Source organism: Aulostomus chinensis, chromosome 1 (assembly GCF_037954235.1).
Source record: "Aulostomus chinensis isolate RoL2024-O1b breed Wild chromosome 1, RoL_Achi_v1.0, whole genome shotgun sequence".
Taxonomy (NCBI): domain Eukaryota; kingdom Metazoa; phylum Chordata; class Actinopteri; order Syngnathiformes; family Aulostomidae; genus Aulostomus; species Aulostomus chinensis.
Window position 1 is genome coordinate 8180005 of NC_141320.1, and position 20927 is coordinate 8200931.

General features: G+C 46.4%; 1 protein-coding gene across 1 annotated transcript; it reads right to left on the reverse strand.

Moving 5' to 3' along the window:
• Window positions 1-1784: 1784 nt before the first annotated feature.
• Window positions 1785-14485, reverse strand: LOC147270228 (uncharacterized). Its single transcript, XM_086213022.1, has 12 exons — window positions 14435-14485; window positions 13225-13318; window positions 12874-12976; window positions 12662-12765; window positions 12311-12583; window positions 12105-12198; window positions 11930-11997; window positions 11604-11819; window positions 11360-11494; window positions 11207-11275; window positions 11042-11107; window positions 1785-10930 (listed from the first exon to the last, which is right to left on the reverse strand). The coding sequence occupies exons 3-12, from the start codon at window positions 12974-12976 to the stop codon at window positions 2780-2782; spliced, it is 9279 nt and encodes a 3092-aa protein (XP_086069148.1). The 5' UTR covers window positions 13225-13318; window positions 14435-14485; the 3' UTR covers window positions 1785-2779.
• Between the last annotated feature and the right edge of the window lie 6442 nt (window positions 14486-20927).

Below are 20927 nucleotides of genomic sequence, written 5' to 3' on the forward strand. Positions count from 1 at the left end.
ACCATGAGAGGACACGGCCTCCCCATTGACTTCCATTGTAACGTAAAACGTGTCTCCCCGACTTTGACAGCTTATAAAATCCAAACCGAGCGCGTAGTATATTATTCTTACTGAACTTTTAATCAGCACAGTTGGGAGAGTAATGTGTGAAAGTCTGGAAGCGATGCCATTTACGGTTTAGGAGGAGATAGATTTTGTTCGGGGAGGAGCAAAAGTCCTCATTTTGACAGTTTTGTCCAATTTGTGGACATTGTGTTGTAGATAGGTGAGAGGTCAGAGCGTATGAATTTTTCGTCTTGATGAGACGAGTGCAACGGTGATGGTCCCGTGTGTGTGGGACATTCGTGCAAGCAGTTATAGGTCTCTAAATTTTTTGCGAGTTTTTTTGCTCCCTAGGTGGCGCTATTGAGTTTTTGCGAAATTTTTTTTTTAAATATAAAATTTTTCGCCAGACCGGACGTGTGTGCAAAATTTCAGCGAATTTCATGCATGTTCAGGGGGTCAAATTAAGCATTAAAGTGGCGGCGGAAGAAAGAAAGAATAATAATAATAAAACGTTACAATTTCAGATAAAATTTTTGCCACCATTGGTTTCAATGGGGGACCTCACCCCCCGTCCCCCCCCCGGACCCCCCTGTGATGTTTTTAGAGGCCTGTGATGTTCCTAAGTGTGTGTTTTTACTGCTTTTAGCGCTGACTTCGTGTCTCTCTGACTTCGAAACATAATAGGGTCTTCGCCCAGAAGTACCTTCTGGCTCAGGCCCTAATAATAATTAAAGCTGCAAGCAGCGTTGTTAGGGCCTGAGCCCCCGCCTAACCGCGGCCGGATCGCCGGCCCCAATCCAACGGTGTAATCGGCAAATCCCTAGGCCTTGTAGTTTAGGAGATACGAGCCTCAGTTCGCTGCACAGTGTGACTGCAGAGCTGAGAGCCGGCCCTTTAAGAGCCCCTCCCTTCTCTGCTCGCTCTCTGCCATCTCTGTCAGAGCTGAGAGCAGAGGAGGATTTGGCAGTTTTACTGATAAACACAGTCATAACTCTGCATATGTTGGTCAAAAGTGGAATGTAAAGACATCAGTGCGTAGAGTTTTTTCTCAGGAATTCAATGGTGTGTTTTCTGAAGGTGTGAGTGTTTTAGTTTAGAAGCTACAAGTGTTTGTTTGAGAGTATGTACATGAGGGCAGAGAAGCTGCCTTTTGGTTTCCATGACAACAGATAACAAATCTCTACCATCTTTTTTAGACTGAAGGGCAGAGGAGGATTCTGCCAGTTTTACTGTTAAAAACAGTCATTAACTCTCCATATGTTGGCCAATAGTAATATTTTAGACCATCTTTTTCAGTTGTGACTCCAAGTGCTGAGCTGACAGCATTGATCCGTCTGCCTGTCATCTTCTGTCCTACCTTTGTCTAAGTTTGATGTGCTTCTCCTAGTGAAGGTGTTGAATGACATCATCAATCCCAGGGTGATGGAGAAGTGCTCCTCCATCCATGTTGGTATCAAAGTGGTGAGAGTTGAAGTTGAGGAGGTAGAAGCTCCAGTTGGACCCAAAGTGTGACTGCAGATGTGACAGCTTCATATTGACCCTTGTGTTCATCATTGTCTGTGCTACCTGTTGGCTGTCACTTTACTGTGGTTCTTCCAGTTAAGTTGCTGAATATCATCAAGCATGAATGTGGCAAAATACAGCATTGAAAACAGGACATTTGACTGGATTAGAAAGTTCAACATTCATTGTCCATGTACAGTTATTGTGACAATAAAAGACAGACATCAGCTGTGGTGAACATGGGAATTTATTTACTGATTAGTTTGAACAAAAGGTCAATTAGAGACAGTCACTGCATGTGTAACAAAATGGAAATTATAAATCTGAAGTCAAATAAAAATGCATTTAGAACATACAGTGAACATAATGAAAGTAATTTAGAACTGAAATGAAATTTCTCCCCGTTGGGGTTCAATGAACAAACTATTTACAAGTTTAGTGAAAGAAACCCAACATTCCCACATGAGCAAGCACTTGGCAACGGTGGTGAGGAAAAACTCCCTTTTACAGGAAGAAACCTCAGGCAGAACCAGGCTCAAAGTGGGCGGCCACCTGCCTGGACCGGTTGGGGTTGAGAGGGAGAGGGAGAGAGATGGGGCTGGGGTGGAGAGGGGAGATAGACTTGGGGGTGAGGGGCGGGGGCAGTGGGAGAAGAGGAGAGATACAGAGAGAGAGAGAGAGACAAAGAGGGAGGGGGCTGAGAGGAGAGACAACAGGCAAAAATACATACAGAATACATTGATAAAACATTTATAAGAGACCAACAGCAATAATGTGACAGACAGTGACTCACAACAACTATAAATGACCAACAACAACTATAAATAACAACTACAACAACGTGCTGTGACCCATGATTGTCACGCAGCACCAGTGGAACCATGATTCGTGGAGCTAAACTACCAACTCATAGTCACTACAAAACTGCAGTAAGTGCAGTGCGTGACAGTGGAATAAGTTAATAAATACATGAATAAATACCTTAAAAACCGTGCATGTCAAGACATGCACAGAATAAATAGCCAAAGTTAAAAAGGTTAAAAAAGTTAAAAAGATTAAAAAGGGCACAGAGAGGTGGAGTGGGACTTTCTATACTAACAAATGCCAACAATCATGCCAGGCTTCCTATCAACAACAGGTCCGAGTCAACTTGTCCTACCAGCACACACAGAGCCAACTGAGCTGACATGAGGCTAGTATTTGACCTGGGACAGCCATGTAGCTTTGACACTCAGTCATCCTGGTGGTCAGAATCGCCCTGGAAATCCTCAAAGTCATCCAAGCTAAACAAACTGGCGAGGTCATCTAACTCCCCCTGATCATCTGAAACAGAAAACCTACACAGGATCCCTTCGTGATCGCTGAAGTAGGCTGGCCAGACTGCACATTCCACGTCGTACTGTGACGTTTTAACGTAAACGTGGTCAATTAGCGTCCCCTTTTCTGTGGTCTCTTGTGTCACGTGTTGGGTGAACCCTTTTTCTTCCATAAATTTACAAATTGATGACCCTTTCAAAATGTTCTCGTTAAAGTCTCCCATGACTACAACAGTGTTACTTGTCGGAGTTAACCAGTCAAGCAACCTCCCCACATTGCCTTTGAACAGCAAATTTGGATACGCTGGTGGACGGTAAATGACGGCCAGGGAAATGCTCAATTTTTTGTGCAGGCACACCAAGCACTCCAGATTGAAATCGGGTACCTGCAGAATGTCGACGTCCGAATGGGTTAAACTATACAGGCCGACGCCACCGCGTTCTAACTGCTGGAATTTGGAGAATGTGGGGTCAGCGGCGCTGTAACACAGAGACCGAGGACGACTGTGGAAATCGTAGCCAGAGATTTGCACACAGTCCAATGAGGACTGTGCAGTGAGCCATGTTTCTGTGACAGCAATGCAGTTAAGCTGCAAATGCTGCGTGCAGGACACCAAGTCTAGCAGGTGGCGACTTAAACTTTGTACGTTCATCAAATACACCGCGAACTGTGTATTTGATGAAGGCTGCTCAATCAAAAATGGAGGCATGCTAGCCATGGCCTCCTTAATGGTGTCCTTGCAGTAAATGGCCTTTTCTTCAAAGTCCTTGATGATCAGTCCCGACAAGGCCCTAACACGACTGAGAGCTACATACGCCTGCCCAGGTGCAAATACCTTCTTTAAACACACAACAGCCTGGTCTACAGTCAACCCCTGCACTTTGTGGACTGTACAAGCCCACGCTAGCCTGAGGGGAAACTGCACCCGCACACAACCGCGCTTCCTGGTCTTCTCCCTGTCTGGTTCAATAGCAGTAGAATGCCTGTATTCTACTGCTGCGTGTGGACGCTCTGTCCTCCTCTGTCTGCCAATGTTGTCGTCATCGAACTTGACGTAAATTCTCAGAGGAAATGTGGGGTCGGGGCCAAATTCAATGTAGCTGACAGTGCCACACGCGCCATTGACCAGACCGTCCTGGACGTCGACGTTACGACAGAGCATGACTCTGGCGTTTTTGGCCAAACACAATTTAGATTCCAAACACGTGCCCTGCCCCTTGCTAATGATTCCAGGTTCCAATTTGCCGGTTTTGCGGTTCGGCGTAAAGTCTTTAGCGTCAATTTCAACATAATCTGGGCACGTGCGGAACAACTGGTTCAAATTAAATTCTTCCACTTGCACATTTGTGGTGAAAATATGCAAGGCCGAGCTATCTTCCCCTGTCTCTCGCGATTTCAAAATTTGGACGTCGCCGTCTAACATGGGGGTTTTCTTGGAACGCACCCGAAGCCTGTTCAACATCTCAGCAAAGGAGCTGTCCTTCTGTCTGACGACAGTGGTCAGCTCCACCACGCTAAAGTGGCACCACAGGTCCACACCAACCTGACCAGCGTACAGCGGCTTCCCTTTAACGGGAGGCAACTGGTAGAAGTCACCGACGGCTATGACGCTAACATTACCGAATGGGGAAAAGTCACCGGTCTGTTTTAGCTGCCTCAACCTGCCGTGAACGTATGCCAACAGATTGTGATCAACCATGCTAATCTCATCAATGATGACAATTTGGAGGTCTCTAAATGTGGCCCTTAGAGAGTTCAGTTTGTCTTCTCCCAAGGGTGTGTAAGGCAAGCTGGAGTGTGTGCCAATACTCAGCGAGTGATGAATTGTTGCTGCATTTAAAGTGTATGCAGCTATGCCCGTGGAGGCCATTAACAGAACCGAAATGCTATCTGGTTGATGACAAAGTGTTGCCAGCAGTCTCCCGGCCTCGTACTGAATGGCCCTAATTAAGTGACTTTTCCCCGTCCCTGCACCGCCTGTCAAAAACACATGCAGAGGCTCTGGGTTCTTACCCATGGCCTTCTGCAGACACCACTGTCTAACTTTGTTGAAGACAGCCATTTGCGTCTCGTTCAGAGACCTAACTAAGGCCAAGCCGTCACTTCTGGGCAAAATGCTCCTGTTCCTCTCCAAAAACACATCTGTTTTTGGTTTGGCAGCCGCCAAATCGGGAACATTTTGTAAGGCGTCGGCCAAATGCTCATCAGCATTTTCGCCTTGCCTTTGCTCTTTCATCTCCTCTAAACACTCGATGCGTTCCGCTTCCAGCTCAGGACAGAGCTCCCCCCAAACATCCTCATCGACCTGACCTTGCTGAGCAATCTCCTCAGCGTGATCCAACTCAGGACAATCGACCTCAAACCTGGCCCTGTTCTCATCGACGACGCTTTGAACCGGCTTCAACGAACCGTCCCTGAACCTAACCTCTCCATCCTTATAGAACTGACTGAACAGATGAAACCCCTCAGGTTTCAGATCTGCGTCAATTCTGTAATGGAGATACATCTGAAGCAGACTCTGATAGTGTGCTTCCTCCTGTTTTTCTAAGTCGAAGCGCATGTAGCGCACAACAGCGAACTGAGACCGCGTTCTCCTCGAGATGAAGCCAAGTCCATTCTTCAGTTGAATCATGTTCTTGGACTTTTCATTCTTGCTGAGAAGACGATACTCAGACGCAAACGTAGCCATACACATGTCCTCGAACACCTGGTCATCTGGCCTGCTCCTATACCTATCGACTATATTCGGCATCCACATATCCTCTGACCTCATGTCACCACAAGCAGCTTTCTGCCTCAACACACTGAGGGGTAAACTCATCCTAACTACATTTGCCCCTGTTGGCACAAACACGACCTTTCTGGAACACTCCCTCAGATGCATGTTCGTTAGCCTGTACACCGACTCCTGGGCACAAACGTCCCTGTTGTGCAAATACACACTTCCTAATTTTTTCAAAGCCTCTCTAGCAGAGAGATTTGATTGTTTGGATGCTTCTTTTTGTGCGTTGGCCAATAAAAGCCCAATTTCTCTCTCGGCTTTGGTTATATACGAAATGATGTAAATGATTACTGCATAGGCATCGGTGACAAAGCTAATGTCCATGTTAGCATTCCAGCACTTCAACAAATTCTTACTATACTGGTTCACCCAGACATCCTTTACCCCTCTTTTATAGACTATTCTAGTCTTTGTGTGCAGGCGCTTAAAAGCCAGCTCAAAAATGTCCTGATTAATGCCCAGAGTCTGGAACAAGTGGTCCACGCTAGCGTAGGCCACTTCTCCTGCGTCCGCTTTTTTAACAGCCTTCTTCACGGCTTTCAAAATGGCGTGTGCCGTCTCCTTATTAATGGGATTCGTGTCTTGGAAACAATTACAGACCGGCACGCTTGTTGACTGAGGATTCTCTCTTGCCTTCGGATCACAGGTACAGGTTTTAATTTCCGTTTTACAAACAAAAGTTCGTGCCGAAACAACTTTTGGGAAATGGAAGCGACACGTTCCGTGTTTCAGACAGGATTTGGTGTGTCGCCTGGAGTGGGCTTGAACCGATGCCACGATAGCCGATAACGTGTCATCGTCAGGGTTTAAGTCGCAGGTGACATATTGGTCAATAAATGCCACCACCTCCTCATCTGTGTTCTTATCAATTTGGGGAGCCCCCTCAATCCAAAACAGACAGTGGACATGAGGGGAGCCGCGCTGCTGAAATTCTACCCTATAAAAGTAATCTGTGATTTTGCCAATCGGTTGTGAAGGAGACTTGAGAACCTCATTCAAGAAGCAATGCCACCTGTAGTCAAACATCCTCGCGGCTGTCACGGGGTTCCTCCGCAACAGCTCGCACCTGTCTGCCCACTCCAAATCCTCCACCGTCTGCGTTCTGCCCTCCTGCTTCAGGATACTGGTCAGGAGATTCTGCCAGCGCAGATCAGCAGACGAAAACGAACAGAACCACGTCGGAATCCCCAACTGACGGACGCATGCTAACAGGTCCTTTTGAACCGACTGCCAAAAGGCAGGCGTTCCTCGAATGGGCTTCAGAAATCTGAAGCCCTCGTCGACCTGCAACATCTGCTTCAAAGTGTCCTCGTTCATCAGCATCGCTGCGCTAACCTTCTGGGACTTGTGACCTGCCCTACCCTTACGCCCTGCCACGGAAACTTTCGAGGACACTTGCTCAGCCTCAGACATGTACTGACTGAAGAAAATGTACTCAACGTTGCCGGAATAGCGGCCATCCGCATGCATAATCCGGTTGTTGAAGTACCGCGTCAGAGTCAACGCTTGCGAGCGCCCGTCGTGAAATGTTTTCCTACCCAGAGGAAACAAGACGGGGAAACACTTGGCCTCGTTCGTGTGGTCAGAAAGCAGCCTAACTGGACTATTCCCTTCCGCAGGCGCCACGTTGATTATGTCCTCGAAATACTGGTCTAATGCTTCCTGACCAATATCAACAGGCATAAGACAAGTGTCCTGAAACATGCAGTGCTGCTGTCTGTCATGCAACAGTTCATCTTGAATTATTTCTGTTGAATCATCTATCACGTTGTCTTGACCACCTGACGGAGCTGTCACAGCACCCTCTGAAATGACCTGCTTCTGCTCACAAGACTCTGCCCCATCTACGACAGCTCCGTCCTCACCGTCAGACTGAACCTCCTCAGTCTCGCCATCGTCCTGGCGACAAAAGTCATTGACCCAATCCTCATTGAAGTCAATGTCCTTGTAGAAAGGATTATTCCTTTTCAAAAAGTGCAGCGCCTGTCTTACTCGTGTACTATCGACAAACTGATATCGATAATGGCCTTTGTAGGTCAACTTGCGTTTAAGTTTGACCTGCATCAGGGACCCTTCCACGCTAGTCCTAGGCAACACATTGGTTGTCTGCACGACATTAGCCGGAACGCACGTTACCGGCCCATGTACTCCGTTCTGCCCCCCTTTGGGCAATGCCAACAATTTCATGAACGGAATATGCAGCGCAATCAAGTGTTGCTCCAAGCTATTCAAGCATCCCAGTTCCGGCGGAATGGGATCCGGTGTCAGGTTGTTGACCCAACACTCAGCTGGAATCTGCCCTTTGGAAATTTTACTGTGACACGTATGGCAGATCCAAAGTTCCCCTCTACAAGCTGCCAAAGCACAAGGCACAACACAATCACTACCACACCTATGCAAATACGTGTCACTTATGCATCGGTTAGCAACCGCAACTCTAGCAGAATTTCCAGCGTACATTTCGTAACTACAACCAAGCACCTGAGTTCTGAACAACAACCGATGACACACACAACAGATGAACTCAGGGCCATCTCTAACCTTTTCCAAGAATTGTTCCATGACAAAGTCAAAGTCTCGATACTTCTCAGCTCTTTTTGTCCTATGTAATTTAACAGTGGCAATAACTTTTTTCTTAAATTCTGAACTGCCATGATACTTTTTTGTTATAACTTCCTTCCGGTTGGTTCTAACTGTCTGTCTGTACTTGATGTCGTCTCTATATTTGACAACACTTCTGGCTTTAACGCTCTGCCTATGTTTGATGTTGTCTCTATATTTGACAACACTTCTGGCTTTAACGCTCTGCCTATGTTTGATGTCGTCTCTATATTTGAGAACACTTCTGACTTTAACGTCCTGCCGATGCTTTATGTCGTCTCTATATTTGACAAGACTTCTGGCTTTAACGCTCTGCCTATGCTTGATGTCATCTCTATATTTGACAACACTTCTGGCTTTAACGTTCTCTCTGTGGTTGATTTTCTGTCTATATTTCATGACACTTCTAGTTTTTACATTTTGTCTATGTTGGAGATTGTCTCTATATTTTTCTATACTTTTGACTATTACACTGAGTCTGTGCTGGATGTTTTGTTGATATTTGACAATACTTACAGCTTTACTTCTGGTCTTAACTTTGTGTCGATGCTGGGGATTCTGTTCGTAGTTTCGTCTACTCTTAGCTTTTATACTTTCTTTGTATGCTAAATGTGTGTGATATTTATTGAGCATTTGTAATTTTTTCCTCTCTCTGTAGAGAGCATTTTCCCAATACATGTTTTTCTTGGTATAGAGATGTTTCTCCCTAGTCAATTTATTCAATTTGTCCTGTTTTGTTTTTTTGAGCTTCAAATATTCAGACCTCCCAGCATCAACAGTTACTTTAGACTCAGTATTCACGTGCAGAAACTGATCAGTATCAAGACCTTTGTCAGAAACAACGAAAGGGAAATGACATGCTACATGTTCCGTGTCACACTCAGCAGGAACTTGTAACTTAGTCCTCAAGGTGTAAGTTGGCACATCCACAACTTTACAACAACCATAACACGTCTGTTGTCCAGGCTTAGACACACAGACCACATTCTCAAAATGCCTGTCCAGGATGTTTTGTACATAAATGCACTCTGGGTAAAAAAGGTCACTGGCACTGCTATACTTAATCCAACGTTTATCCAGAAAAGTACAAACACTAACTCCTAAGAAATCTGCTGTGACCTGTATCTCCACCTCTGTGGCCCAAGTGTTAACATATTTCATCCTGGACTGCTGGAGGTACTGTGACACAGAAGAATACTGTCCTCTCAAAAGAGAGACATATCTCTGCGCATTTCTCTCCAGCTCTTTACAAACAGCTGATCTAATTTTGCGATGGTGCTTCTGAAAGCCACTCACTGCCTGAGAGATGGCCCTGAAGAAGCAGTTCCCATCAGCAACGATCCTCTCATTCTTACATGGAGGACCGATCAATCCAACTTCTGTGGAGAGTGGAGGATTTAACTTGTCAAAGTCAATATTTAACTTCTGACATAAAACCTGACAATTATGTACACCGAGAGGACAAAACAGCAGCGTGTCATTTGTGACAGCGCAAATTTCTACATCTGTGGAAAGCATACAGTCTTCAAGTGTCTTTAATTTCTTTGACACATGGGTGTCAGGAGAAATTTTGCGCTTCGTGTCGTGAGTACCGTGTGGTTCTTTGTGTAACGCAGTGCTGACATTACAAGATGGAGTCTGGTCAGCAATGTTAGACATGGCCAGACTTGGAGGTACAGTAAGAACACCTTCGGAGATGTTGAGGTCATCGTGTACTGTTTTGGCAATAAAAGCAGACTGTCTCGCTTCACTGGATTCAACCATACAACTCTCTCCAGATGGAAGTGGATTCACATCCGAACACATAAGAACACCACAGAGTTCGAAAAGTTTCTGGTTTGCACTGAGACTCTCAGCCAAACAGCAGATGTAGTGGTGCAGGTCATCAAGACCTGCAAAATGCAGAACCACACTGGTACCACGGCAATGTGACAAGCCACTATAATTACGCGAGTGACTGTCAACCACAGCAAACTGTCCATCCTGATGGATGATGGAAGTGGTGTTTCCACACAGTGTCATTAGACATGTGCTGTACTCACTGAAGATCCTGGCCAGTCCATCACGCAGACTGATAAAGACACCGAAGTCCACCAGCTCCCCTTCAGTCACACCTACTTCCCCTAAGAGCACATCCCCAAAATGGAAACTACATATCTGTCCATGAACTTCCAAGTGCTGTGGCAGATCAGGAACAGACAGCAGATTTGAGGGATGTGTAAAAGAGCCACTGTCACGCAGGAAGGTGTATAACTCATCACCTTCAATTAAGACGCGATCTACATCACACCTTTTCCAGGAGAACACACTGCTGAAAGTGTGTTTGGCTAAGCTGACCAAAGCAATAGCCATACACTGCAGTCCTCCATACTTAAACTGCTCATGTCCCTGGTGAAATGAGCCCTTCACAACCTTACCTATCTTAATGCCTCTGCTATTAGGAGCCACCATTGCCACATCATTGCCATTGGAATCTGCATTAGCCGCTTTAACATCATGCACAGAGAACATCGAAAATTCAGACTTAGCTTTGGTGGTTGTCTGCGCTGGCTCCTGGACAGTCGATTCCGTCAGCAAGGCCGGGCGAGCTGCGGCAACCTCCCTCCTCGGACCCTCTGGCACCACGGCAGCAGTCAGTGGCACCGCAGACTCCTCCACGCACGCCTTGGCTGCCGCCTCCCCCTGATAGAAGACGAAAACAGAATGTTAAATGTAAATGAAGTAGGAGAGGAAATGTTGGTGATTTAAATGAGCCAAAAGAAGTAAACTGTATGTAATTAAAGCAAGGCGAACCTGCTGCGCTGCTGGACGGGGCTTGGAGGCGGACACGGTCAGACGGGCAGGTGGTGTTGCCAGCACCTAAATTAAGAGATTGAGAGAAGTGGATTTGTTAGTTAAAGTGAAAATGCAGGTTTAAGTTATATTGCAGTTACTGTAAGAAAGGATCCAAAAACCAACCTGTCGCTTCCCTCCTTTGTTCTTTGAGGCAACACGATGGCGCTGGCGCTTCCCTTTGCCAGGGGGAGACTGAAAGAAGGAGAGAATTATTTTGTAGAACATCTGATATGCATGTAGGCTTGAAACAGTACATGCAATGCGTGGTCTAGTTACCTGGCCAGCTGGTGGAGCAGCAGTGCAGCCAGAGCCAGAAGAAGGTGAAACCTTCTCCATGGCATCCAGCATGTCACTGCTGAACCACACCGGGTTGGACGGGATGGGAGACTGTCGGGCCGGAGGTGTACCAGTCTTTCAAATAGAAAGCAAAGAGGGGAAAGAGGATATATGTTAGATGTTGGTCATGAGAACAAGTGTTAAGAAATGTGCATTTGGCTCACGTAGTAGTGAAATACATTACCGCGCATTCCCGTCCAACGATGGTCCACTCCCGGGGGTCACGACGACGAGGCACAGGAACGTGTCCCGTCACGATCACCCTGGGAGACACCCTGACACGTGGCGATGTGCGAGGTGACACGGTGGGCTGTGGTGGAGGGGGGGCGAGCTGATGGACCGCAGCGTTCCACAGCAGGTCCACCACAACCGGCATGCCATCGGAGTCGCTGAGATGCACCTGAAGACAGGAAAAGAAAGTAGACTTTAATGGCGTAGGGTCACGTGGCATGGGAAGAGGGAAGGTAAAGCGTGCCACATATCTAAACAACAAAATAATGCTGTACTTACACCGTCGTGGCACCACAGCTCCAACCGATGGACTGGGAGGTGCTCCGCCATAGACACGTATGGGATACCTGAGAGGTGTGGAAATCATATGTATTATAGTGTGTAAATGTGTATTCATTAGAACAGTGAAGTGTTAAATGTATAGGAGAAGGAGATGTGAAAAAGTGTGACATACCCATGCGCGCTGTGACACGGCGATATTCCTGACGCAGCAAGTCCTGCAGGGCCGGATCGATGGTCAAGCGTGGAGGGAAATCCATCACAAAGACCTACAGGGGAGAAATCAAACAGATGCGATGTATGACTGTAAATAATGAGGTATGTTGAAGTATGGCTGTTTAGAAGGACAGACAAAACAGTATATGTCGAACAGAAGCTCACCTTCGGCCAGAGGCTGCTGACTGTGGTCAGGAGAGCACGGAAGTCCAACGCCGCCTCACCAACAGTCCTGCTGGCTGTGAGGTTGTTGCTCGGGGCACCCACACACACCAAGTCCGGGGTCCAGGGGAGGGCGGCATGCATGACCTCGGTCCTGAGGTCAGAGGCGGCTCCACCTGGAACAGAGAGGAAGCCGAAAGAGAGAGAACCCTGCGGCATACTTACGAACCCGTCGACGATAGCGCGCAGGTGGGAGTCTCCGAGGACGAACACCATCTGTCACAGAAGCACATGTTTAGCACAGACAGCAAGCATGACATGCATGCAATGATGTAGAATGAGAAAGATTGGTACCTTCTGGCCGGGGGTCTGTGCAGGAGTGACTAACTTCACGGAGTGGTTGGTGTAGAGTGAAGTTTGCCATCTCCGCACGCGATGGCGGTGTCCGGTACCGCGCCCTGGTAGGATGGACATGTACAAGAATGTGAGGCCATGGCTGACATGGTTTTTTGTGGCAAGTGTTTAAGTGGGAGTGGCAAGGTATGTAAAGAATAGGTAATACATACGAGCAACAAACTCGGGGATAGGTGGCCCAGGGATCCAAGGCTGCCTCTCCGCCATCCTCCGCTTGGTCGCCTGGGCACGCCGGTGGGCCTTCGCACGGGGCATCTATAAAAGAGAATGTATATTGATTGATGGTTCACAATGAAAGGAAGAGACTATATTATGCTATTTGTACTCACAAACGGGAGAGATGTTCACTTCTTAAGTGAGGTAATAAAAAAGAAGTGCAACTTACCTTGGCAGTAGGAGATGGGCGATGTGTAAAAGTAGTGTGTGTGTGTGTGTGTATGTGAACGAATGTAGAGTTGTTAAAGTATGCAAAAGTTATGCGTTTGAGTAAATGAAGTGAGTACGTAAGTATGTGTTGAGTTTGCAGATGAGAGTAGTCTGGAAGAGTAGTTGTTGATATACGAGATGTAGCAGACCAGCAAGTCACAAGCAGGTAATCTGTAAGGTAGACATGAAGGTGTTAGAAAGTATCGTTGTATATACACACATAGAGACATACAAGATATGCAGATAAACACACACCTATAAACATACATACACACCTATAAACATAATGTATATGAGGCTGTATTCATGTGAAATGATGGCATTAATGAACATGTGTAGTAATAATTTGTCGTGATTGACAGTGTGAAACAATATTACTGTATAATTTGACTCACGGTTGTACAATATAGCGAGAAAATCATTAAACAACTCAAAAACATCTAAAGTATGATATAAATACATTTTTAAAAAGTTGAAATGGATACAGTAACATACGGAGCTTTTAGTCATGTGAAATGATTAAGTAAAAGGGAGTAGGTAGCTGTTCCTGGTGGTGAGGCGAAATGGTGTTGATTTCGTGCAGAGACATGAAATGGCGGAGGAGAGGAGCCTAGTCGCGGCAAGGTGAATTGACAGAGCTAGCGGCCTCGTCTCGGTGACGCGAAATGGCGGAGCTAGCGGCCTCGTCTCGGTGACGCGAAATGGCGGAGCTAGCGGCCTCGTCTCGGTGACGCGAAATGGCGGAGCTAGCGGCCTCGTCTCGGTGACGCGAAATGGCGGAGCTAGCGGCCTCGTCTCGGTGACGCGAAATGGCGGAGCTAGCGGCCTCGTCTCGGTGACGCGAAATGGCGGAGCTAGCGGCCTCGTCTCGGTGACGCGAAATGGCGGAGCTAGCGGCCTCGTCTCGGTGACGCGAAATGGCGGAGCTAGCAGCCTCGTCTCGGTGACGCGAAATGGCGGAGCTAGCGGCCTTGTCTAGGTGACGCGAAATGGCGGAGCTAGCGGCCTCGTCTCGGTGACGCGAAATGGTGGAGCTAGCGGCCACGTCTCGGTGGCGCGAAATGGCGGAGCTAGCGGCCTCGTCTCGGAGACGCGAAATGGCGGAGGTAGCGGCTCCTCTCAGCAACACGAAATGGCAGCGATAGCGGATGTAGCGGCGTTTACTGAGTACATGTTAGAAGGGGAAATACGGTGTCGCGTAACACAATGAAGCAAAAATGAGAATTTGAAACATGGCCGTAAGTAACAAGAAATCATGCAAGCAATACAAGAGACAGCAGCACTCACCTCCGGTCGGACGAGCAGGAGAAAATGGCGATGCAGCAGTCGGGTTTTATGAGCTCCTATGAGGAGACGTCACCGAGTGCTCTGAGGCACAGCAACTGATTGGCAGAGAAGTGGCATGATGACACGTCATGAAGTGCATTGCAGCACAGCTACTGATTGGTAGAGAGCTGTCAGATCTGACCATTGAGGAGAGAGCTGAGACTTCACAGAGCCTTGTTGCTGGGGTTTGAGAGCCCCTCCCTTCTCTGCTCTCTCTCTGCCGTCTGTGTCAGAGTGGAGAGCAGAGGAGGATTTAGGATTTAGCTGTCTATATAGAATGTAGGAGGGATGTGTGCAGAGGAAAAATGAAGTATTATTACTTGGGCAGAAAATGAAACGTGCAAAGGTGAAACGTCCTTGATTGTTGTTATTAGAGAGATATTTAGCATTATCCAGATTTTTGGATTAGAATGAGACTTTGTACCCTTTATCCCCCCCACACACACACACACACAATCCATAGCAAGTGTTGATCAGTCAAAGGGATTGTAACATGAAGTCTTATGAGCTCAACTGAATTTTTTTTCTTTTTGGAGGAGATGTATATGGCAAACTGTGGCTTCAGAGTGAGAGATGTTCAAAGTGCCTCCCGTCTGGCACTGTGGTTCATGAGTGGCTGAGTGGAGAGGAGAGGATGATGTGTAGTTAGTTAGAGAAATGGTCAGAAGTCATCAAGACATGTCTTGATAGAAATCAATGTGTAATACCCTCATGTAGTAGGAGAATTTGTGAGTGATAGATGGATGTATTTCCAAAGCAGTGTGATGTGTATTTGTGACTTGTGAACTTTGTGTTTGAGAGCATGTAATTTATGAAGAGGTAGCCTCTCCCTATCCTATCACAGGTGACAGCTGTCGCTGTAGCTGCACCTGTCTCACTACTCTCTGTTACCTGTGTGAGAGTGGAGAGGTGCAGAGTGGAGGTTTGCATGAGAACAGTAGGGTTAGGGTTAACCCCTGGGCTAAGTGTGCTGCACAATGTGAGTGCAGAGCTGAGAGCCGGCCCATTAAGAGCCCCTCCCTTCTCTGCTCGCTCTCTGCCATCTCTGTCAGAGTGGAGAGCAGAGGAGGATTTGGCAGTTTAACTGTGAAACACAGTCATAACTCAGCATATGTTGGTCAAAAGTTGAAAGTAAAGACATCAGTGCGTAGAGTTTTTTCTCAGGAATTCAATGGTGTGTTTTCTGAAGGTGTGAGTGTTTTAGTTTAGAAGCTACAAGTGTTTGTTTGAGAGTATGTACATGAGGGCAGAGAAGCTGCAATTGTGGTTTCCATGACTACAGTAAACAAATCTCTGCCATCTGTGCAGGAGTGGAGAGCAGCTAAAACGTGTACATTTTTAGTGTGTGAAAAGTAAATAACTCTGCATATGTTGCTTGGAAGTGGAATATAATTCCATATTTTTGTAGAGATTTTTCTGAGGAATCCAGTGGTGTGTTTTGTGAAGCTGTGAGAGTTTCAGTGTAGACGTGACAAGCGTTTGTTCGAGAGTATGTACCATGAGAGGATACGGCCACCCCATTGACTTCCATTGTAAGCGTGAAATGTGTCTCCCCGACTTTGACGGCTTATAAAATCCAAACCGAGCGCGTAGTATATTATTCTTACTGAACTTTTAATCAGCACAGTTCGGAGAGTAATGTGTGAAAGTTTGGAAGCGATGCCATTTACGGTTTAGGAGGAGATAGATTTTGTTCGGGAGTAAAAAAAGTCTAAATTTTGACAGTTTTGTCCAATTTGTGGACATTGTGTTGTAGATAGGTGAGAGGTCAGAGTGTATGAATTGTTCGTCTTGATGAGACGAGTGCAACGGTGTTGGTCCCGTGTCTGTGGGACATTCGTGTAAGCAGTTACAAAGATTCTATTTTGTTTTTAGTTTTTTTGCTCTGTAGGTGGCGCTATAGAGTTTTGCCGAATTTTTTCTTCAGAATATCGAAATTTTTGCCAGACCGGACGTGCGTGCCAAATTTCAGCGAATTTCATGCATGTCTAGGGGGTGAAATAATGAGATTTATTGGCGGCGGAAAAAGAAAGAATAATAATAATTAAAGCTGCAAGCAGCGTTGTTAGGGCCTGAGCCCCCGCCTAACCGCGGCCGGATCGCCGGCCCCAATCCAACGGTGTAATCGGCAAATCCCTAGGCCTTGTAGTTTAGGAGATACGAGCCTCAGTTCGCTGCACAGTGTGAGAGCAGAGTTGAGAGCCGGCCCTTTAAGAGCCCCTCCCTTCTCTGCTCGCTCTCTGCCATCTGTGTCAGAGTGGAGAGCAGAGGAGGATTTGGCAGTTTTACTGTGAAAACCAGTCATAACTCAGCATATGTGGGTCAAAAGTGGAATGTAAAGACATCAGTGCGTAGAGTTTTTTGTCAGGAATTCAATGGTGTGTTTTCTGAAGGTGTGAGTGTTTTAGTTTAGAAGCTACAAGTGTTTGTTTGAGAGTATGTACATGAGGGCAGAGAAGCTGCAATTGTGGTTTCCATGACTACAGTAAACAAATCTCTGCTATCTGTGCCTGAGTGGAGAGCAGCTGAAAAGTGTACATTTTTAGTGTGTGAAAAGCAAATAACTCTGCATATGTTGCTTGGAAGTGGGATATAATACCATATTTTTGTAGGGATTTTTGTGAGGAATCCAGTGGTGTGTTTTGTGAAGCTGTGTGACTTTCAGCGTAGACGTGACAAGCGTTTGTTCGAGAATATGTACCCTGAGAGGACACGCTCTCCCCATAGACTTCCATTATAACGTGAATTTGTGTCCACAACTTCGACGGCTTATAAAATGGGAACCGAGCGCGTAGTATATTAACCTTTAAAGATTTTTGAAGAGCAGAGTTGTGTGATTTATGTGTGAAAGTTTGGAAGCGATGCCATTTACGGTTCAGGAGGAGATAGATTTTGTTCGGAGGGTGCGATGGTGAAAAATTGGACGTTTGTGTCCAAATTGTGGACATCCTGTTGGAGTTAGGTCAGGGGTCAGAGTGTACGAATTTTTCGTCTTGATGAGACGAATCCACCGGTGTTGGTCCCATGTGTGTGGGACATTCCTCGGGGAAGTTATTGACGTAAACGTGTTTTTGGCTTGCTAGGTGGCGCTGTTGAGTTTTGCGTGTAAATTTTTTTTAGAATATCAAATTTTTCGCCGGACCGGACGTATCTGCAAAAATTCAGCGAATTTCATGCATGTTCAGGGGGTCAAATTAAGCGTTAAAGAGTTCGCGGAATAAAGAAAGAATTAAAGCTGCAAGCAGCGTTGTTAGGGCCTGAGCCCCCGCCTAACCGCGGCCGGATCGCCGGCCCGAATCCAACGGTGTAATCGGCAAATCCCTAGGCCTTGTAGTTTAGGAGATACGAGCCTCAGTTCGCTGCACAGCGCGAGTGCAGAGCTGAGAGCCGGCCCTTTAAGAGCCCCTCCCTTCTCTGCTCGCTCTCTGCCATCTGTGTCAGAGCTGATATCAGAGGAGGATTTGGCAGTTTTACTGACAAACACAGTCATAACTCTGCATATGTTGGTCAAAAGTTGAATTTAAAGACATCAGTGCGTAGGGTTTTTTGTCAGGAATTCAATGGTGTGTTTTCTGAAGGTGTGAGTCTTTTAGTTTAGAAGCTACAAGTGTTTTTTTGAGAGTATGTACATGAGGGCAGAGACCCTCCAATTGTGGTTTCCATGACTACTGTAAACAAATCTCTGCCATCTGTGCTAGAGTGGAGAGCAGCTGAAAAGTGTACATTTTTAGTGTGTGAAAAGCAAATAACTCTGCATATGTTGCTTGGAAGTGGAATATAATACCATATTTTTGTAGAGATTTTTCTGAGGAATCGACTGGTGTGTTTTGTGAAGCTGTGAGAGTTTTAGTTTAGACGTGAGAAGCGTTTGTTCGAGAGTTTGTACCATGAGAGGACACGGCCACCCCATTGACTTCCATTGTAAGCGTGTAACGTGTCTCCCCGACTTTGACGGCTTATAAAATGGGAACCGAGCGCGTAGTATATTAGCCTTTAAAGATTTTTGAAGAGCAGTGTTGGGAGAGTTGTGTGTGAAAGTCTGGAAGCGGTGCCATTTACGGTTTAGGAGGAGATAGATTTTGTTCGGGGAGGAGCAAAAGTCCTCATTTTGACAGTTTTGTCCAATTTGTGGACATTGTGTTGTAGATAGGTGAGAGGTCAGAGCGTATGAATTTTTCGTCTTGATGAGACGAGTGCAACGGTGTTGGTCCCGTGTGTGTGGGACATTCGTGCAAGCAGTTAGAGCGCTCCAAATTTTTTGCGAGTTTTTTGGCTCCCTAGGTGGCGCTATTGAGTTTTTGCGAATTTTTTTTTTTAAATATAAAATTTTTTGCCGGACCGGACGTGTGTGCAAAAATTCAGCGAATTTCATGCATGTTCAGGGGGTCAAATTAAGCGTCAAAGTGGCGGGAGAAGAAAGAAAGAATAATTAAAGCTGCAAGCAGCGTTGTTAGGGCCTGAGCCCCCGCGCGGCCTACGGCCGCGTCCTTGACACCGGCCCGAATCCAACGGTGTAATCGGCAAATCCCTAGGCCTTGTAGTTTAGGAGATACGAGCCTCAGTGCGCTGCACAGTGTGAGTGCAGAGCTGAGAGCCGGCCCTTTAAGAGCCCCTCCCTTCTCTGCTCGCTCTCTGCCATCTCTGTCAGAGTGGAGAGCAGAGGAGGATTTGGCAGTTTAACTGACAAACACAGTCATAACTCTGCATATGTTGGTCAAAAGTGTAATGTAAAGACATCAGTTCGTAGAGTTTTTTCTCAGGAATTCAATGGTGTGTTTTCTGAAGGTGTGAGTGTTTTAATTTAGAAGCGACAAGTGTTTGTTTGAGAGTATGTACATGAGGGCAGAGAAGTGCCAATTGTGGTTTCCATGACTACAGTAAACAAATCTCTGCCATCTCTGTCAGAGCTGAGAGCAGAGCTGAGAGCAGAGCTGCCAGCTGGCCCTTTAAGAGCCCCTCCCTTCTCTGCTCCCTCTCTGCCATCTCTGGCAGAGCTGAGAGCAGAGCTGAGAGCAGAGCTGCCAGCTGGCCCATTAAGAACCCCTCCCCCGCTGCACTTTCTTTGATCTGTGCTAGAGTGGAGAGAGTGGAGGATTAAGAGAAATGTAGGGTGTAAAAGCTGAATAACTCGGCCTACGTTGGTGGAAAGTAACACAAAATACCATATTTTTGTAGGGATTTTTGTCAGGAATACAGTGATATGTTTTTAAAAGCTGTGCGATGTATGGTATAGACGTGAGAAGCATTTGTTCGAGAGTATGTACCATGAGAGGACACGGCCTCCCCATTGACTTCCATTGTAAGCGTAAAACGTGTCTCCCCCACTTTGAGGGCTTATAAAATCCAAACCGAGCGCGTAGTATATTAGCCTTTAAAGATTTTTGAAGAGCACAGTTGGGAGAGTAATGTGTGAAAGTTTGGAAGCCCTGGCATTTACGGTTTAGGAGGAGATAGATTTTGTTCGGGGAGTAAAAAAAGTCCTGATTTTGACAGTTTTGTCCAATTTGTGGACATTCTGTTGGAGATAGGTGAGGGGTCAGAGTGTAAGAATTGTTAGTCTTGATGAGACGAGTCCAACGGTGTTGGTCCCATGTCTGTGGGAGTTTTGTGTGAGGAGTTATAGCGCGCGAAATTAAAAAAAATTATCTTTTTTTTGTGTGGCTCCCTAGGTGGCGCTATAGACTTTAGTGGCGTTTTTGTTTGTGATTAGTGAATGTTGAGACATACCGAACGATTGTGCCAAATTTCAGCGAATTTCATGCATGTTCAGGGGGTCAAATTAGATTATGCGCGTTATGCGCATTATGCGCATTATGCGCATATAGCGCGCACTCATTGAGAGCAAGAACAGTATAATACCAGGTTTTGAATGGGTGTGTATGTGAAAACTGGCTCCGGGCCGTCTGGCCCAGTTGCCTCATGGGTGTTGGGGGGGCCTGGGACACTGTTTAGTGTGTGTTTTTAGTGTTTTTAGTGCTGCTAATGTGTTGCTCTGCCGAGCAAACATAATAGGGTCTTCGCCAGAAGTACCTTCTGGCTCAGGCCCTAATTAAAGCTGCAAGCAGCGTTGTTAGGGCCTGAGCCCCCGCCTAACCGCGGCCGGATCGCCGGTCCGAATCCAACGGTGTAATCGGCAAATCCCTAGGCCTTGTAGTTTAGGAGATACGAGCCTCAGTTCGCTGCACAGTGCGACTGCAGAGCTGAGAGCCGGCCATTTTAGAGCCCCTCCCTTCTCTGCTCGCTCTCTGCCATCTGTGTCAGAGTGGAGAGCAGAGGAGGATTTGGCAGTTTAACTGTGAAACACAGTCATAACTCAGCATATGTTGGTCAAAAGTTGAATGTAAAGACATCAGTGCGTAGAGTTTTTTCTCAGGAATTCAATGGTGTGCTTTTTGAAGGTGTGAGTGTTTTAGTTTAGAAGATACAAGTGTTTGTTTGAGAGTATGTACATGAG